Consider the following 20,667-nt stretch of genomic DNA (forward strand, 5'->3'; position numbering starts at 1 on the left):
TGGCTTCGGCTGCGGTCGAGACGTTTGCAGTCCGCTCGGGTGTCCGAGGGCATCCCCGGGAAGAGCCGAAAATGCCCAGCGAAAGCAGCGGGGGGGCTGAGGTGGAAAACGCTGAGAGCTCGCCGTTTTCCGGATGGCTGTTTTCAATTTTTAATATTCTTTTTTTTTCTTGAGATTGTTTGATCTCTTGTGATCAGTCAAAAAGCTACACGCAGCCTTAAAACTACAGCTTGCTTGGCCTCGGGGGCAGCGGGAGGAGTGGGACGTTCAGACCCGGAGCTGTCTCTCCGGCTGCCGCCCGTCAGGGGCTGCTTCTTACCCAGCCGGTATAGCCTTGGGGGAAAAGAAAAAAAATATCTTTCTGCCAACGTAATGTGCCGTTTTCATTCGCTGCAAAGAGACAAGCTAATGCACGATTCAGCTTGCCCTTTTATGTGGAGGGGGCCCGGGGATTTCTTTTGTTGTGGAAGGGAAAATGAGTGAATGCATCAACTTTCACTGCTCTACTTTCATAATCATCGCAGGCAACTCTTCACCAGGGAGTTAAGCAGACAAGTTCTTTTACGCGGTCGTGTATGGTAGCGTGTACTCTATTTGCATGCAGTTCCCAATTCTGCTAATGGAACACTATCACAGTAGGATTCATGGAAATGTCACACTCGAGCTTATTACTGGCTGAGTTTGTTTTTCCGGCCCTTTCATATCACATCTGATGAGCAGTGTAAGAAAATGCATTTAATTGTCACAGAAAAACTGAATACATACCTATCTCATTACAGAGTTAGACTTCAAATTGATTTCGTTTCTGTTAGTTACGTTTTATTTCCTATTGAACCATTAAAATTAGGCCATTTGTGTGTTCAGCAAACACGATTTTTTAAAATTCTTAATTTTTTCTGAGATTGGGATAAAAAGCCTGATTAGATATGTAATGGTGGATACTGGTGCGCTCCATTGGAAATAAATGCAACTAACACCATTGTGATTAAAAATATTGTGATACTATAAAAATCTAGTTTGATTTACAAATAAGTATTCGATACAGATATCAAAATAGTTAAGTCTGATGAGTAAGCGAAGCAGTTAGGCTTTAACAAAGATGCTTCCCCTTGTAAACGACAGAAAGCTAGTGGTTTTCTGAAGTGGTGGGAGGTTGTTTTGGTGGTTTTGTGTGTGGTTTGTTTTTTCTTTTAATTGAGCTTCTATGTGCAAATCGAAGGCAAATAGGTTTACTTGTTTGTTGCCTTACTCAATAAACGCAAGCAACCCAAAGATGGTAGTAGCTTGAAAACACAGGAGGTGGTCAGTCGGGGCACCGGGTTGGAACGCCCTTTCCCGGGCTGCTGGGGATAGCAAATAACGGGTTCACGGCCGGGCTGGACACGTTAATGGAGGAAGTCTGCTGAAGGTTGATAAATGCATCGAAACCGCCTCCAAGCTGCAGACTGTTGGAGAAGTGGCTAAGGATATTCAAGGGAAGTAATATAGGTGGGGATTTGTAGTATGGCTGTTCTTTATGTAGGTGAAGTTGATTTTGTGTTCCCCTTATTTAGCCTGTGTTTATAGGGTAATAAACTTGTTTCGTTATTGGAACTGACGGGCAGGTGTAAAACTCCACTGGTGGTATTCAAATAAGCTATCAATTACTGGGCTGCATGGCAAGGCTGGCTTTAATACGAGAAATTTGTAATTTATTTTTTTTTTAAATCTGTGATGTTTTTCTGTAGGACACCAGGAGAGAAAATGCACGCGCTAGGTCAGGGTGTCTGTCAAGGGTTGCTGGAAGGCAGAGCCCGCTTTGATGCGCAGGACGCAAACTGAGGTGCTGTTGAGCTGCAGCTGCCTGCTGACCGCTTGGTTGCTCTCCACAGGTCTGGCCGGTCCTTGAATGCTCTGAGAGCCGGGCATCTCACAGGGCAGAGCAGGAGGGGAGCAAGAGAAATGTGACTAGTAAACCTCACAAATTAATTTTATCATTAACTGTACGCATACTGCAGTATATGCTCTGTATCTTCGTTCTTTGTTCCAGAAGCTGCCATTTAAGGTCATGTGAGCTAGTAGCTTTTGAGTATCTTCTCTTCTTGTGTAGAAAATGTTCAATGTGCCTTAATAGGCAAGAATAGCAGTATGTTTTATCAATAACCAGTCACTGTCCCTTTCTCTTTTCCTCCCATGTGAGCTACTGACATGTTCTCAGTGGCAAAAATCCTTTTTTTTTTTTTTAAATACCCCTTCAAGTGACTGTACTTTAGAGAGTAGAGAATAAAGGTCTGTTTTAGAGAATAAACATCTGTTAAAAAACCCAATAGTGAGTAGGCATAAAGAGTTTGACCAAAAAAGGCTTGACTGGTAATTTTTTTTCCTCTCAAAATGGAATTTTTCAAGGATGTTCTTTGAACAAACTCTCTTTTACCAGTGATCTTATTCCATTTGTGAAATGCAGGAGCTGTAATAAAACACCGACGCTGGTAATTCCCAGGGTATCGAGTGATCGCAACAGATCTGGGCTTTCATAGAAAACTCCTTTGAAAGATGCTACTCTGGTGGTTACGGTGTCAGTTCTGCTTTACGCTCCTTTGTCTTCATAAGAGGTCCTTCGCCTCGTGGTCATGTAAATCAAGTGTGTCTTTCCCCAGCGCTGAGGTAACTTGAATTTCTGCAGGCAGCTTCCTCCGAGCTCAGTGCTGTCTGTAGTCAAGCCCCAACCCTGGTCTCTCCTCCCTCCCCCTGCGTGCGTAACGAGCCACGCGCACTGCACCAGAATATTGTTTGCTCTTATGAGCAAATGTGGGAGTGTGACCTGGTGTCTTGTGCTTTAAAAAAAATACAAAAAGAAAAAGCATGAGTTCTTGGGAATTCTCCTTTGCTGTCACCTTGTGCTCATCTTGATGAGCTCCTGATGGTCTGCTGGACCTCGGGACAATCCAGAGGAGGTCTCTTCTGGAGCTCCTTCTGGGAGGTGAGCAGGGGTGCCGGTGTTCGGGGAGGTGATGCGGGCAGAGTTACCATTAATTTCCTGAGTATTTCACGCTGTTTTGCAGCATAGCATGAGGGTGCTTTTTTTTTTTTTTATAGCTTTACACATCCCTTTGCAATAAGCGCAATAAAATGATTGAATGGCAGGAATTTGTGGTGGAGAGCTTCCAAATGGCAACCATCCAGCCCGTAGGGGCTGGTAGCTCCGTATTTGCTATTGCAGCTCTCGGGAGCGTGCCTTTCTCGTGCCAAAGCTCTTGCTGCGCTGCCAGGTGTGGAAGACAGCCCTGCCCCTTAGCTCATGCCTAGAAATGGTGCTTCATAGGATGAAACTGTTTAGTAAACCATCCTTGGGAGCAGCTGGTTATGTTCTTTGTTGCCAAAACTCAGTTTGCAAAGCTGTCTTTTACAGCAGTGGTGTTGAGTGCATCTTCCAGTCTTGCTGCACGTTCTTGATGATGACAGCGTCATCTCCAACACTGTACTCATTGCTTGATGACTGCACTGCCTGTTCTGAAAAAAGGAGTTGACAACAGAAAAAAGGTCATGGAATGACAGCATTATAGACCCTTGTGCAAGTGGGCTTTTAAACAGCTCTCCGGGGCCGTGCCAGCCCTAGCAATGCGTTGGGAATGCCCCGGCTGGGGAGCACAGGGGATCGTGGACACCTCCTCGTGCTGATTCAACAGGCAATCGGGAGGGTGTTCTTATTAGATAAAGAGCTGACTTGCAGGGCAATATGGGTGGATGTTTGCAGTTTACCACTTACTTCATCAGGAAGCAATACCACCGGTGTTCTGCCCTGCCATAGGGAGAGATAAGCTCCCACATTTATATTGGTTTTCCTTGCAGTGCCCTTCGTTGTTTGACAAGACCGTTAACAATTCAGACAGCACGGGAAGGGTGCCTTGCATGTATGTAGCTCCGGCACGCACAGGAGTTTTGATGTTTTTTTCCTGTGCAGAGCTCTTTGGATTACAGACAACTTCTTTTATACGTCCCAACTGCTTTGGAAGGGATCTGAGAAGCCAATGAGAAATATGAACAGTACAAATAAGTCTAGACTCGAGGAGGACACAGCTCAGAAAGAACTGGGCTTCTGCCATGGTTTGTGGAGTGTGGTTTTTTGCATGTGTAGGTGGAACAGATCCCATGAATCATAAAAAAGCTTCTTGTCTTTCTATCCTTCAGATGAGGGACATTTGCTGTCAGCTGAGCTGTTTTGGATATAAATTCTGTCACTTTTCTCTCAAACTCAAAATTGCCAAAGCGAAAGATTGTGTGATAAAACTGATGCTGTCTTCAAGTCAAACTCCTGTTAACAGACAGGCAGCCCTCCCCCAGCCCCTTCCAGTCGGATGTTTCGGAGGACGAGCAGGAGCGAGCCAGTAGGAAGGCTTTATGTATTCTGAACTCTGGTAGATGAGGGTTTGAAAACAGAACCCGCTACTTCCCGGGATCTCCTTTGTTTGTGGACTTGCTGGGTTCTGAGAAAGAATGGCATTAGAGTGGAAGACGGGAAAAATTTGGTTGTTACTGCCAGTGGCTTTGCGACACAGGGAAAGATGCTTTTTTCAATTAATGCTCAAGAAATCACTCCTTTTGTATCTCCCCCGTCCTGGTGTCTGCTCGATGGAGATCTGGCAAGATGGGCGCCTGATGGAATAGAAAGTCGTGGTGGTTACTGTCGTCTTGCGCTTCCGTGGGAGGTCCCCAGCCCAGGGGTTACTTGCGCTTTCAAAGTCGAGCACGGGAAGTCCGACCCAGGCTTTCAGCTGACCGAGCGTTGTTCTTTGGGCATCCTGTAGCTACAGTGCCTTGAATGTCTTGGTGGGCTGTGTAAGGGCTCCTCCGGCGCCTGGCTCCAACCTGCTCCTTAGAGGAGTTGTGTCGGGTGTTTTTCTGTTGTGTCCTATTCCAGAGCAACATGGTCAGGGCTCTCAGGTTACCGAAAGATTGCATCATCTGCCATTCTGGCTTTTTTTGGGAAAAGCCTGGTGAAGTGCCTGGGCGTTTCCCCCATACGTGTCCCAGTTGGAGCTGTGGCGGTGGTGCCTCTCCACTCTGCAGAAACCCTCTTGGCTGGTGTCCTCGGCCCTGGGCAGGGTTTGCTGCCAGCGCTGCCTGTGTGCGTGTCCGCTTGGGATGAGCGGGATACTGCAGTCCGGCACAACCCAAACTCTCCTCCGAGCACTCTGTTTCCTAAGGAGCCTCTATTATGTGCGTGGAGCTGTTGGACGCGTGCCTCCGTGTACACGCTGTTCTGCAGAAAATCACGAGTCCGGCAGTCCTTGTACGGCCCTCGTCCCCGAAGTTCTAAACGTCTGCCTCAACCCGTGCGGGACAACTGAATCGGACAGTCCGGGGTTTGAGTGCCGCTCTTAAAAACAAAAACATTACGTGAAACACTTTTAAAGAAATGAATAATTTGATAAAAGGGAGGGTAGAGGTGGGTGGAGGAAGTCTTAAAATAAGGGCATATGTCTTTTTTTGTTTGTTTTGGCAGGAAATGTAGGTAACTGACTCAGAGGCTGTGCTTCAGAATCTGTGTGGGAATTGAAATAGCCTCTGTGTGTGTGTCCCACGCCAGGGTAGGTGTGCTTGTGCTGCTTTTTGGTATACCGAGAGGTAATTCTGACCTTGTAACCCAAGAATGCCAGCCCTCTGTCAGCACCCGTTCTGGAGTTACCGTTCCTATTGATCATGGAACTACAAGAAAAGTAATGACCGCATCAGTGTTGCCTGATGACGGCTGCGGATTTTTTCCCCCTTTCTCAGTATGTTCTACATGTGCATCTTTCTCTTCTGCTATTTCTGCTATTTTTTGTGTTTACATATGTCTTTATGTAAGAACAAGACAAAGCATCTTTACTAATGACTTTGTGTACGTGCATTTCTTATTTATTGTAACTGCTATTTTTTCCCTTACTAAAAATACTAAATTAAAAGCTGTTGTAGAAGTCTACTGGTGTCAGATTCTCTCTTAAAAATAAAATGTGTGTTATGAATATTAGGTAGAATCACGTAAAATAAATTACTTTAAATATACATTAGGTAAAAATTGTTTTAGCTAATGCTGCTGCGTGTTTATTTTCATACACTTATGCTTTGACATTGGGAATTCACCGTCTCCTCCTGCAGGATCAGAATGCGGTGTGTTTATTTTAGTCCTGATAGAATCTACCTTTTTGATAGAAGTATGTTCTGGAAATAAATTTAAGTCCTTGCTGGCAAAGCCTAAATATAGTGTTTAGGTTGGTGATATCACAGAGATAGCTAAACATACATTACTTATATTTACAAGAACTTTGTATGCGTCATTCTGATAATCCTTTACATGCGTTGTCTTTACAATGCAAACAAACGCACCTGAGTCTTCCCAGTCTAAGCCCTGTCTAACCTGCTGGTTGTCCGTCATTCTGATAGTCCTTTACATGCGTTGTCTTTACAATGCAAACAAACGCACCTGAGTCTTCCCAGTCTAAGCCCTGTCTAACCTGCTGGTTGTCTATATTTATATAACCGTTTCTTCCTTTCAGATTAAGCTGCAGAACAATGTATCATATCAGATGGCAGACATACATCGCTTAAAGGGTAAGGGATTTATGGCCAAAAGGTGATTTGGCAGGCTGTGAAGCTGTGTGTTTTTTAACTGCCTCAGTACTGCAGAATGCATTTTAAGTGAAAGATCAAGTGGTGCTGGAACATGGCATAATGTGGAATTTCGTTGTATTTGTTTATCGCCCAGTCTGGATAAGCGTAGGGTTGGCTCTTGTAGGCTTCGCTCTGCTGTCTGCAGGAAGAACACGTCTTCTGGCACTGCTTACTTCCAAGATATTCGAAACATTTTTATGACCAAACACGCAATTTAGTATAGTTTGGATCAGCAATGTTGTGATGCTTACGCTGGGTTTGAAAAAGTCCAGAAAACATCTTTTAAGGCTGTTATGTACAGAGGTGATTACAATCTTACTGTGACCTGGAACGGCTAGTGCCAAATTTTGAACATGCCTGCAGACAACACACTTGGCATTTCTGCCTGTATCTATGTAGCTGAAACTTAAAATAGTAGACGCTTAGCCTGAGGGTCAGGGAGAAAACTTCTAGAACAATTACATGTGAAGATAGGAATATGTATTAATTTTATGGATAGTGTGAAGGTACCTTCTTTTGTACATGTATTGCAGAAAAGGCATATTTGATCATTGTGCCTAAAGTAACCTAGTAGTATTTTTGCATTACTCAGAATAACAGAATCTTTCCGGAAATTACGGACATTTCCAACAGATAGGTGAAATAGCGTTGTGTAAGTCTTGGGAATGGAAAGGTAAAGAACAATCTAGGGGTTTTGGCATAGTATCAGAAGAACTGTTCTAAAATTCATGGTGACATCTGGCATACACGAGTAAGTTGGCATCTTTTTCTAGTTAGTTTAAGAATCTTTAAAGTATATCTAGTAGAAATAACATAAATTTTGAGCAAATTTGTAACTTGCATAGCAATATTGAAAGCTGTATCTGCCATGAGGCATTTTTTCTTATATGTCTATATTCATATTGGTTTTGGTTTTTTGGTCTAGAACAACTAGCAGAATTACGTCAGGAATTCATTCGCCAGGAAGATCAGCTTCATGAGTACAAGAAGAACAATACTTACCTTACAAGGAGATTGGAATATGATAGGTATGTCTTCAACAGTGGTAGTAACTGTAGGTTTGTGTGTGTGATGGACGCCTGTATTTATTAAAAAGTGCAAATGAATCCGAAGTTCTGCTCATCCTCAAACTTGAGTGTACTCACTTGGTGATGTAGCTTTGACTTAGCTAGTTGTTTGATTTTAAAATTCTGTGGTTTTGTCACGTTCTACACCTCTCCCCAAGCTGAGATACGATCTAAGAAAAATCTGACTTACTGGAATTGTTCATCATGGGACGATTTTAAGTCAATGCACTTTTTATAACTTGGAGATCTTAGTTAACAAATACTTGGAAGAGTTGAATCAACACAGTTGTGTAAGCTGCCAGGATTGTTAAGAGTTGTCTTTCTAATAGTGTAATTTTATTGTTTTCAACTGAAGCATTGTGTATATTGAAATTTTAAGTTGACCTCAGCCTTTTATGACGGAGAAGCAGGGAGACCGACTCCTGAGACTTTGAGGAACAAGGGAGGTTAATGCTTGAGAAAACGTTTGAAACTTTCACATACAAAACAATATCCTTTACTCTGTGTGCTGTGTTGAGTATTTGCACGTTTGGGAGACAGGAATTTTGTTGAATTGGGTTGATCTCAATGTGGCTTGTTAGAGAAGTTGGGACACTTAGCTGTGTCCTTCCGATCTTGTCATTTGAGTTGGCAGCAGTAACTGATAGTCATCATTGTGCATCTTCTGTGTTGACAGCCCTGGGAGATACATTGCTTTCCTAGTGGAATTAATATATGCTGATGACAGATTAACTATGAAGCTTGACTTTTCTGTTGCTTCCCAAGTTTTGGAGGAAATATGTTCAAGGCCGTTCTGTTTATTTTACTGTTTTTCTGCTCTGTCCCTATTTTTCCAGTTCTGCTTTCTTTCTGTATTCAGTCCATTTCCACTCCATGCCCATTCAAGGACAAGGCATTTTGGACAGACTATTCTAGTTATATCTCAGGTTTGGCTTTTTGTGCCACTTCATATTTTTTTTTCCCCCTATTTTATTTATGGAGAGCAGATACAATGAATACAATATAACTAACAATGTGTTTCTAATCAAGTCTGCAGTGTGCGCAACAGATCAAGGAAATGAGACTGCAACATGAAGAAAACATGAAGAAATTAATGGACCAAATTGTGCGGGAACAAAAGGTGATGCGCAGCTAAGTTTCTTTCTTGAATTAGAAGAGCCTGACGTCTGCTGTTTGTTTGACTCAGCATTTCAGATATACGGAGGCCCTGGACATTTCTCCCCTAACTTTTTGTTAAATACTGTCCCGAGCAGCCTTAAATAGGTGTTACTGTAAGAACACCTGGCTGGGTTGCTCAGTGAACTGGGTCTTGAAGAGCAGGCTTAATTCTTCGCTCTGCTACAGCCTTCCCGCATGGCGTCATTGCGAAGGATTTCAGTTTCTTCTCTGTAAAATGGATATTACTTTATAGCTCTCTGGGGTAGGATCTGTGTTCTTACAGCCTTATATAGGTTATTGCAAAAGGGAACCTGATCCCTATTGAGGCCTCGAGGTGCTAATGTGATGCAAATAACAATGGCATTTGAATGGTATCAGGGGTGTAATTATATGGTGCGAGCTGCCCGTGGAATATGGGCCTCTCCTACAAACAGATGAAATAACCTGCTCTTCTTGAAATTTCGTTTCCTTACTTTGTCTCTGCTTACAAATATTTCAGATAAGGCAGACTTGAAGTCTATTTCATTCAGATCTTTGTTAAAATCTAGAATTGTTTCAGAGCCTCTGACCTGAGGCTTAAGGCCAATGTTGCCTTAACCTGTTTGTGTTATACTTAAGAGCTACATATGCCCATATAAATGTCATACAGCCATGCTGTATTTTATATTTTCTGTTCAGTTATATGTCCGTACGCGCATCTCCTACCCTCAGGATTCAGGTTTGTGTATAGAAGACTTCTGCTGTGTGCTTTGATTATCTAATTCATAAATGCGGTTTTGTTTCCCCAAAGTAATCTTGAATTTGAGGGGTTTTGTTGTGTAATTTTCAGGGATATGCTTGCTATTGGTTCCTTATGAATTTGTTCTAACAGGCCACACAAAAAATTCAGTCCAGTAAGGACACTGAAGTGAGTCCCAGTAATGATGACCAGGCAATATCTAAGACTGTTCCAGAGGCAGAAGATAAAACCGCAGTAAAGAATGAGCAGCCTTCAGATCATGTTGTAAATGGCAAAGGTATTTCTTTTTTTTCTTTTTTTTTTGTCATTTCTGATAGATAATGGGCCAGTTGTGTTGTATCCTTTGCTGTCATACAGAATTGTGCATTTCTCTGAAGTAGAACAGTGAATTATTTGGCTCAGATAACTTCATTAGCTGCATGTGATTGTACTGAGTTGGAGTTTATAGGTGTCCAGAGATTGGCATGTCCTTTCTCAGTGTCCTTTTATGAAAGTAGTTTCTTGCTCGGTGTTGTGTTCGCTTTGTTGGTTCATTGGCATCTCCTTCTTGGGGATTGCCTCCCCGCTCCCTCCGAGGTGTGTCGTGGGGTGAGCTCGGGAAGGGTGGGTTGTTGGAGGGCCGGAGTGCGTATGGAGAAGGTGGCTGGAGGTGAGGAGCCTGGAAAGCACTGCGAGGAGTCTGCAGGTGGGTACGTCAGCAGGAGCAGCGGGGACCTGTGGTTAGCAGGAGCTGTACAGGAGTCTCTCGGTGAGTAACTGTCACAGTTGTTTCCTCCCTGTAGGCTTCTCCGAAAGTCAGATGGGTTCCTTTTGTTGCTACTTCTTGTGCTGCTGAATCAGCACCTTTTTGTATCAGTTCGGTGTCTGTCCCAGCCAGCTTTCCTTACCGTGCTACCAGCAGCAGCGCATGTTTCCCATGCTTTTCTGAAGCTTGCACTGACTTTGGGAGCGCTGCCCCAGAGCAGTCTTCAGTGGCTTCCACAAGGAGTGCTGCAGTTGCTTTATCAATATGGGACATGTCCTGTGGATAAGGGGCTTTTCTTCTGGTCTTAGAGCCTTCCACAGGAGGGAAATTCACTGTTCAAACTTGACGTTTAATAAGGCAGAATATCCTATTCTTGTTTTACAGAGAAAATCAAACCAGGAGGAGATGCAGGCATGCCTGAAATAGAAGATAATGACGCTGCTAAAGCTGAAGATACTCCCACCGGTTAGGAGACATGTTTTAATACTTTCACATTTGGGTTCTTGGTGGTGTACATGTTCTGGTGGAATGCCGTTGTGTTTCATAGTGATGCAGTTTTAAAATCTGTCTATGGTAATAAAATTCAAGTGGGATGAAAATCTGATGATTTTTACTGTGCTCTAGAGATTTGAATTCTCTCAAAACTGAGTGCTTATGATAATATATTTTTCCCAGAAATCTTGTACTTCATATTTTCATCTATGGTTTAAAAACGAGAAAACAACAAAAAGTTTACAGGATTTTTAGAGGTATATAGTGTCTGTTTGTTTCATATTAATGCTTTTGTCTGTGTGTTTTATTTTAGCTTTAAAGAAGCCACTTATTTCAGCTCCGAAAAGTGAAGATCATCAACCTGTTATGAATCTTCCAACTGAACAGCCCCATGCTCCAAATCTGGCACCAGGTAAAATTCTTACTACCCTGTGACAAGTCAACATTTTGTAGGAAACTTACCATGCAGTATCTGCTACCGTGGCCAGCCCCTTTTTTCCTGTTTGATGTGGTTACAAAAAGAAAAACCACACTGAATTCCTGCAGGATCCCAGATTGAGTGTGTTCTTAGCCCGGCCCCCTGAGGCACCGAGCTCGCTGGTTGTACGATCTCGTTTTGTCCCCCACACCCCCAGTACTTTCTGAGCCTTTTGACCAACTTCAGCCAGATTTGAGAGTTAGATGTTTCAAAGGTAAAGAGCTTCAAGATTTCTCTGCTGGCAGAGGAGACTAATTGAAATTAATGCTCAAGGGTACTAATTAAACAGGACTGCAGCATATCCTCAGGAATTGACTGTTGGTCTGTTGGTAGATTGAACGGCGGTACTATCGCTTGCTCGGTGTCCTCCTCTTTCTGTGAACAGCTTACTTCACAGAATTCACAGAATTGTTAGGGTTGGAAGGGACCTCTGGAGATCATCTAGTCCAACCCCCCCGCCAGAGCAGGGTCACCTACAGCACGTTACACAGGACAGCGTCCAGGCGGGTTTGGAATGTCTCCAGAGCGGGAGACTCCACCACCTCTCTGGGCAGCCAAGGGTGATATGGGGGACGTTTGAGGTATACTTGAGGGTGATATGGGGGACGTTTAGGACACGAGAGATCTGAAAGTACTGCAGTGAAAGGGTTTAGAAGAATTGCAGTTAGAAAGGACGCAAATCCATAGAAAATACACTTGAATTTAATGCTTGTGGATGAAGTAATTTTGTTTTAATGTCAAAGAGAATGTTAGGTTATATCTGCACTGCAAATGTCATATTCAAATATTGTCCTGCTAAAAAACATCAAATATAATGTACTCTATTTGTGACATGATCAAACAGCTTGAAGTTTCTGTCCATTATTGGTTCTTTTGGAAAAAAGCAACAGAAGTATTTCTTAATTTCTTTCCTTTTGCAGTGGTTCTGTTAGCAGATTAAAATACCAAAATTAGGGAGTTCAAAGTCTGTATACGCAGTTAAAGTTCATTACTCCCAAATGTCAAGTCTTCTAAATAGTTCGTTTCTTTTTGTTGTTCTGAGGTAGTCCTTCATTTTGACTTTTATTAATGAGAAAACGTGAAAGACAGCAAGTGAAATCCTTGCTTCGTTGACTTGAGGGTTTATCAGCAGCAGGTTGATGTAAATTTCAAGGGGACCAGGTTTTTCTCTATTCCTTGCTTGCGTAGTCCCGTGATTCTGCTTATTATTTTTAGCATAACTTCTGTGACCTACTGCAACCTTCTCCTCAGATCATAGCTCTTGAAACAATAAATGATGCTTAATAGGTTTGGAAAGCAGAATCAGCAAGAGGATAAAAAAATACATAAACTTATTATTGTTCTGGGCTTCATCAGGCACTTAAGTACATACAGAAAATCAGCTGAGAAGGTACGACTTAGATTTTAAGATTTTAGATCTTTAATTACAGATTAAAATGTGACGAATTAACTTTTGTGATAACACTATAGCCTTCTTTTGGAACCGTGTAAAAACCGAACATGCTTCCTCATTCTGTAGGTTTGCACAGTGACAATGATGGAAATGCTGATATTGTGAAGCAGATACCTCCAAATTCCCTCCAGCACTTAAATTTTGAAGAAAATATGGAAAATCAGAAAGAACACAGAATTGAAACAGACCATATAAAAATTCCAAAGAGCAGAGTTAGTGACTTGCAGAAGATGAAGCAAAGTAAGTTGGCCAATATCTCATACTTAATATATTAAGATAATCGCTTCATTTTCTATCTGTAATAGTGCCTGTCTGGAAAATAGGAACCCCTGCAGTGGGTGGCCTTCTGGAGAGTAAGCCTGAAAAGAAATGTATGTTACCGTATAAAACATATGCCTTAATGTGTCATCTTTCTCATACATAGATATTTTTATATATATATTTTTTTTCAGTCATTAAAAAAATTATTTGCTTAAAGGAATTTAAAACGTTTTTGGAAATTACTACACATTTGAATAGACCAAGTGAAGACTTTTGATACGTGCCTGATAACGAGTTACTTATTCACACCGTATTACTTAAATACGATGTTTTGGACAATATCGTAAGAATTCAGCCCTTACAAAGGGGTTCTTTGTGGTGGTATATGTGTATTGGCCAGAAGTTTGTTCTTCCGCGTGAGGAAGTTTTCCAGAACTCTTCCGTGGCTGCTCAAGGAAGAAGCCTTCAGAGAGGAGCACATCATGCGTGTGTGTGTTGTGTGTGATGGTGGGAACGCTGCTGAGGCTTAGTGGGCAGACAGCAGGTAAGAACTTCAAATAGACATACGTCTGTCTATGAACTCTTGGTTTTGAGGCGCCTCTATCCATTGCGGCTTGTACCGTAACACTGGGAGAGCGTTATGCCTACAGCATTGGATTTAGCATCTTCCTATAGGAACATTATATTGAAAGAAATTTGTTATAGTATCAGTGGAGATACTCTACTCCACTGTACAGTATAGAGTATACCGACTAGGTGTACTTTAACCCAGTTATTCTCGAAGAATTAATCGCAATTATTTGGCATTTGGGTGGGGAGGGGGCATCTGGAAGAAAAAACACAGTGCTGAAACATCTCCTCTTGTTTTTGACCCAAATAAGATTTTCCTTTATTGTAAAGCTCCTGTAAATTCAAGCTTTAATTTATTTGTAGTCACAGCTAAGCAGTTTTCACTTAGGCTTTGGTTTCTGTGATTAAAATCTGTCTGTACTTCAAGATGACAAGTTACCACATCAGAACAGCCATCTTTTAGAGTCACAAGAACTGGGAAGATAAAAAGGATTCTATAGCCTTCTGCTCGAAACCTGGATTAATTCTGTGGGTCGGATAAACGGTGGTACAGAAATAGTAATTTTCTTGAAATAGAATCATGAAGTGGTTTTGGCAGTCAGTGAAACAAATTCTGGAAGCTAGGGTCATGCTCAGGAACATGAAACTATGCATTCATTTTTAGAAGGTTTAGTTTGGGAAGTTCCCTTTGTTAGAATTAAGTTGTTGCAATTCCTTTTCGTGGTCCAGAACGTGACTGGTACTTCTGTAGCTCAGAGTATTGCAGGAAAAAGATGTTATCTTCTAGCAATCTCTTAAATATTCCTTGAATAACAGAGAAATAAGTTTAGAATAATACTCCATTTATTCCCGTAAAACGTTGTAGTTGCTGTTCTGAAGCAGGGGTTAAATTACAACGGGGCCTGGGAGCGTATAGTGAGATTTGCTGGCAGGCAGAGGAGGGGGTGTGTTGGCGTAAAGGGGCGTACAGGCACGTGGGAGTTCAGTGCCTTCTCTCCTTGGCCCCCCAGCCCCTTGCAGCCCCCCGGAGGGTCAGAGGCTGAAGCCCGTAGATAGTGCCAAACCTCATTCTGGGCAGCTTCTCAAACCTCTCGGATGGTTTCTGAACCATTAATGACTTTGAAAGAGGAACCATCATACCACAAGAAGACACGTCTTTAAAAGGTGAGCGAAAAGAGGATTTGAGGAGTTGGAGAGCCCCAGCAGCCCAGCTGTGGTACCTGGGAGGGTAACTGAACACTTTCTCCATCGGTTTGAAGATAACATGACAAGTGGTTAACATGAATTTTTTAAGAACAGATTTTCTAAAAGTGGTATGATCTGAAAAGTCTGTATTCAAAGGAACGCAGGCAGTAAAAACAGGAATGTGACTTTGTCAAAGGCAAATTAATGGAGACGTGGTCAGGAATAACTTCCTCTTTGGTGGGTGCGAAACTTTAAGAAAAGAATATTCCAAGTATAGGTATCGTTAACAGTTTTATCTGAAAAGCTTCTGTGAGGTTTACAAAGATGCATCCTCTGCTTGGCACCCTTTGGTATTCGAGTGCTGGATGACAAACAATGCATGAGGTGTGGTTTCAGCAACACAAATGTTTGTAAAAGTAGTCTGCAGTTAAGAATGGAGAACTACGTGCACAGAGTAAGTGACAAATAGCACGTGATAAGTTCAGTCAAATACCATGTGGTCAACAGTGGATATTAGTTACTAAGAAATGTTTGAAGTGAGCTTTTTCTTCTGGGATGCGTTAACAGGAATGTCAGATAGGATAATAAGGAGGAGTAACTGACTGTGGCTTACCGAGTGCTTGCGAGGCCATCCTCCGGCTTTAAATATCTAAGAAAAATGATGGGAAGCTGGAGAGAATTCAGGGGAGAGAAAAAAAAATACACAGGGTTTAGTATGAGGAGGGTCTAAAAAGACCGGGGTGGAAGAGATAGGGAATAGACATCAGTTTACTGTTGATTTTTAGAAACAGGTCTTTGGGGAAGGCTTCAGTCATTTTAATCACTTGTGACTCTTCCTGATGAAGTGGGGATAGGTGTATCAAAATTGGCGTGCAGCCTCTGCGAGCTCTTCTTCCGTCCTGCCTGTCCCGAGCCGTGCAAGACTACTTAGGTTATCAAAGGAACTTCGTGAAGATCTTGTGCTTGTCTGGCTGAGTGACCACAGCTGAAATGACAGAGCTTCATGTTCCAGTTGGTGGGGGTTTTACATAGATTGGCTGTCTTCCCTGGTTAGGGATCAAATGATGAGGGGGGCCTGGCTTTGTCGGCAGGAGCAGGGAATGGAACATCTCTGGTGTAGGCACCGAGGAGTCAGTAATCATCACTGATGAGTCTTTTCCTTTTGTCTTTGCTCCTTCATATTTGGAATAACTTACATTTCCATTGTAACGAGGCAATGAGGGAGAGACTTTATCATGTGTGGAAATAGCAAATCCAGGTTTGTAGAAGATTTATTTCCTGATTGATCAGCAGTGGGTGTTGTGAAAGGTCCTCTGGTGACGAATTCATCCCCTGGTTTAGGGCAGCCTGGCTCTGGCACCCCGCTTTCCCTGCAGACCGGTCCCTGGCTGGGGCTTCGGTCGCTGAGCGCTTCAGAGCTCGCTGTGCGCCAGCCCCTGGGACGAGACGAGTGACCATCGTTGGTCGGGGTGCCTGTCGTATCTGTCCGGTTTCAGAATCGGAGAACTTCTTCCCAAAAGACACTTTTCTCTGTTATTTTGACGGCATTGGCACAGAGATGGGCACATCACAACCGTTCCGTTTGAGAAGCAGCAGAACCCGAAAGTGACTCCAGCAGTGTCACTGCTTGTGCTCTTGCCTGGCGCCTGCAGCAAAGCGGGGTGCAGCCAACCTCCAGGCCGTGCCGCTCGTTAAAGCTGCCCTGTAAGGAGGTCCTTAGTGAGGAGCTCGTGGGCAGCCGCTCCTGGTAGCATGTTTGTAAGGATCCAGCTTTGAATAATGCCCCATGGCTCTATTCAGAATTCATTTCAGGAAAAGTTACCTGCAGATTTTGGCATCGGTGACATCCTCATGGGGCGTCCCGTGCTGTCACCAACCTCTTGTGCTTCAGGACGACGTGTTCCACTGTGCCTCAGACAGTCAGTCCGTGTAATGCCTGCGTTACGGACACTGACTCATCTTTGGAACGATTTGAGAGATCCACAGTGCCGTCCAGATTCCAGGTCTTGCCTGTCTGTTTCGGAGGGTGATTGGTGCATTGCTGGCTGAGCTGCCAGCGACTCCAGTTCTGGTGTTAGCCTGAAGTTTTGGTACCCCGGGACCATTACTGTGCCTTGTTAGGGTGTTGATGTCCTCCCGGGGTTGTGCGAGGAGTCATCTACTGCCTAAATCTTTTGTACACCTGGTTCTGCGTGCACCGGCAGGGAGCTGCTGGCAAGACCGCCTAGCCCAAAGCGCTGCTGGTGAGGTCTGCGTGCTCAGCCTTTCCTCCCAGGGTTTGAAGTAGCTTGAGCTAAAATACCGGACACTTAGAGCAGAGCGAAGCCCCTGCAGTGACAGAGTAGCCGCATCCCGAAGTGGTGCTGGAACCCGAGCGTGCCAGGGCTGTCCTGGGGGCTCCGCGAGCTCCAGCTGACGGCTCTGTACGGGCTCGCTGCGTTTCTACCGTCTCGTTCTAATATGTTAACCTTTCCTTCTGTCAGCTTACGTTTATTCAGTGCTTTGTTGTCACAGTATTTCTGGCATATATACAGGGTCGTTTTTTCTGTAAGTTAAGTGCATTCAATTGTCTTTCCCCAGCTTGTTTTGTATTTAACATGTGCAAATTGTACAGTTCTGTCTGCTTTTTATATATAATGCAGTGTCCAAAAATACAAACAATAATAGCAAGGATTACTCAACTAGAGATGAATAGAGAATGAGTAATATATTAAGCTTCTGATTGCTGAACAGATCATAGTTTCTTCTTGCTTATTTTATGAGAATAAGTGAAACTTCTGTTTCTGTACATTTTGGCTCTACTCGATGTGATTCTTCTGCTTTTCTTCCCCACCCGGATAAACCCTATGTTATTGTTTCTGTCCTGATTTTTATATACTGCCACATATGATAGTTTCCATTGTTTTAAGAAATAATTTAATTTTTACATCTGTCCATTGTAACCTCAACCTCTTTTTTTTTTTAATCCCACTGCTGAAATCATATTCCTCAGGTTTACTTCTCTGTTTAACTGCCTCCACTGCAAATCACTTAACAACTGCCTTGGCAGACTTTTTTTCTCAGTCTGTTTCCAGTCTGTAAAGATTGTATCCGATTTTAATCCTATTTTTTTCAGTTATACGTAATCCCTCCAGACTTGTACCCTCTGCAGACTCAGTGTTGCGTTTTTTAAGCAACGGGCAAGGAGACTGAACTGCATTGGATTGAACAGATCTTTTTGTATCCCATTAAACACCAGCTCCGAACTCGACATCGCACCATGAATCTTCCATTGTGCACTTGGTTGGCTGTCTAGTCATCTCACGGTTCCAGCTAATTCTCGTTTTTCTTGTGCATTGTTTCAGTATCTGGAACTCTTCTTAATTCTTTGCTGGGAGACAAAAGTACAGAGGTTCAGAACATTTTGAAAACTGTTAAAGCTTAATAGGAAACCAGAGTGCAAAGCCAAATTAATTAGGTAGTTAAAAAAATCAGTTCAGAGATGCAGGGCAGATCTCTGCTAGGTGTCTGGCCTCGACGGTGTGGCACACACTCTGCAGACGTCACCGTATACAAAGTCAGCACTATATTGCTCTGCTGTGTGTAGAAAAATGCCAATCCTCAGGGAAAAAAAAAAGTCTAGATACAAAAACTTCCTCTGTGTGCTCTTCAGTGATTAGTGTTTGTAGGTAATCAAAGATGGAGCTGTCTGTTTGGTCACTTACTGTAGCTCTTTGCTCCGGAGAGCGAAGCTGATAACAGTCTGATTTCCCAAGATCCAAATGGCGGATGACCGAGTACGTCCTTTTTGCAGGGAGGTGTTCCATAAGCCTTGTTGTTCTCTCCCCTCTACCCCCCTCCTCCTCCAGCTGAAACTCCTGCGGAAACCCCACTGTCTTAACCCGCGGTCCGCTTTCGTTTAGAGTCTTCCTGTTTCTTTCCTCTCTGCTTCTGACTTAATCCTTTGCCTACTTCACAGGCCGATTCTTTGATGAGAATGAATCCCCTGTTGATCCGCAGCAGGGTTCTAAACTGGCAGATTATAATGGGGATGATGGTAACGTGGGTGAGTATGAGGCAGACAAACAGGCTGAGCTGGCTTACAATGAGGAAGAGGATGGTGATGGTGGAGAAGAAGACGTCCAAGGTGAGCTTGGGTCTTATCTCCATCCCATTGTAATAAAATCCACGCTGAGTTTACTTGTTGAATTTGTGTAAAGCCTTGCTATTTTTAGCTGATCGAGAATTTCTAATCTAGAATAAATAAGTTTTAGACAATCTTTAAAACTGGGGTTTGCTGCCCATTGGAAGGCACGTTACAGCAGTGCTCAGGGAGAGGGTGTTGGTACCTTATTTCAGTTGTGCATACGGTTTCTGCTGGGAAAATCAAGACACTTCAAATTTCAGGAATGGTTTTGTCTGAACCCCCAAATCTGGTATCTGGCTAGCTGGGGTGTAGTCTTGGGCTTTACTAAAGCCATTGTCAAAGACTGAAGCGTAGTTTATTTGACTACTGCTTTGCCCCACCTGCTTTGAGGTGGTACGCAGCGAGGTCTGGGTCAGCAATTCCAAGTGTAATTTTCATGCACTGTACACAGATTCAACAGGCTTCTGGTTTCCCTGCTAACCGAACTCCAAAGCTCGTTAATCTGGTGCTCACCTAACGCCTCTGTCTGCATGTTCTCCACCTCTCCTTCCGCATGCGTGTCGGTGCATCGCCTCTCCATTGCTTGTCTGCCATGTGTCTGCCATGTCGTCTGCCGTTCCCCATCTCGTTGGTTGGTAATATTTTGTGAAAGGCTTGCATGTCTGTAGGGTGAAAATGTTCACGTAAACATATATAGTATTGCCAATTAAGGAAAGTGCAAAATAAAGAGGGGGGGGTGGGGAACACGGACACCCAACCGTTATTTAAGTTCTTCAGGCACCAAGATTTTGTTCCTCACTCAAAATGCAAGTTTTTTTTAGCTGGTAGTTTTTCAGACGCGTATCTAATTGGTATCCAAGCATAATTAATGGGAAAAGCTGATAAAAAGCAACTGATTTCTGTGGGCATGCATCTAAGTACGCAGTGTAAGCATTTTTTGGCCGGGCTGGTAGTTTGAAACTCATGAACAAGCAAAAGAAAAGTATGGATCACAACCCTGGGCAATTAATTAACTCCCTGATAAAAATGAAAACGCTGTCTCTGCTCCAGAAGACGTGGCCTGGTTTGTTACGCTTCTGCTTAAAACCAGCGGTGGATTCCGTCACTCTGCGCTGCTGAGGTCTGTTCCCGGGATGGGTTGTTACTGGGTTGTGATTTGCTCGTACGAGGTAGCTTCCAAACGGGGGTGCGAGAGTACGTACAGTGCTGCCGTGGGTGCGGTGCTGTGGAAGTAGGAGAATTGCTTCTAACGATGCTCATGTAATGAGAAGGAAGGCATGGGATGTCGCGCGTGTTCGTATGGCCGCGCTCCGCTCTGCAAATCCCAGCAGTTGTGTGCGTTGTGTTTTTCATGTTTTCCACGCTCAGTTCCCCTCAGTAAGCAGTGGGTGATGCCCGGCGCCTCACCGTGGTAGGTCCTTACCTGGAGGGACTTCAGAAGTTCTAACTGAGGCCACAGAACTGTTACTGAATCTGTGCTCACTCCTGCCCTTTGCCTCCCCCGGCCTTCGGGCTGCTCTCTACCCACGGGCATCGCGCTGCCGAGCGAGGGGGAGAGGGTGGGAGGAGGTGGGAGGAGGTGGGCCGCCCAAGCGGGACAGGGACACAGCCCTCGCTGTGCTGTGGAGCTCCGCGCTGGGTTGCGTATCAGCACAAACACGATGCTGTGGTGGCCTCTCCAGGGAAACCAGTGGCTTTAGGTAGGAAGAGTTAGTGTCACGTATGGTGTAAACTGCTACCAGTAATGTCAAAGGCATTCCGGA

The 20,667-nt window shown here is 43.7% G+C and overlaps 1 protein-coding gene across 1 annotated transcript in view; it reads left to right on the plus strand.

Annotated features, from left to right (window-relative positions):
• Positions 1-20,667, plus strand: part of CASC4 (cancer susceptibility candidate 4) — a 74,807-nt gene that overhangs the window by 50,816 nt on the left and 3,324 nt on the right. The window contains exons 2-9 of the mRNA XM_009881160.1: positions 6,516-6,570; positions 7,556-7,658; positions 8,727-8,817; positions 9,727-9,871; positions 10,724-10,804; positions 11,145-11,243; positions 12,829-13,002; positions 18,737-18,904. Coding sequence (XP_009879462.1) covers positions 6,516-6,570; positions 7,556-7,658; positions 8,727-8,817; positions 9,727-9,871; positions 10,724-10,804; positions 11,145-11,243; positions 12,829-13,002; positions 18,737-18,904 — 916 coding nt within the window. The remainder of the gene's footprint in view (positions 1-6,515; positions 6,571-7,555; positions 7,659-8,726; positions 8,818-9,726; positions 9,872-10,723; positions 10,805-11,144; positions 11,244-12,828; positions 13,003-18,736; positions 18,905-20,667) is intronic.

The sequence above is a fragment of the Charadrius vociferus genome, unplaced genomic scaffold (genome assembly GCF_000708025.1).
Source record: "Charadrius vociferus isolate BGI_N301 unplaced genomic scaffold, ASM70802v2 scaffold623, whole genome shotgun sequence".
Classification (NCBI taxonomy): domain Eukaryota; kingdom Metazoa; phylum Chordata; class Aves; order Charadriiformes; family Charadriidae; genus Charadrius; species Charadrius vociferus.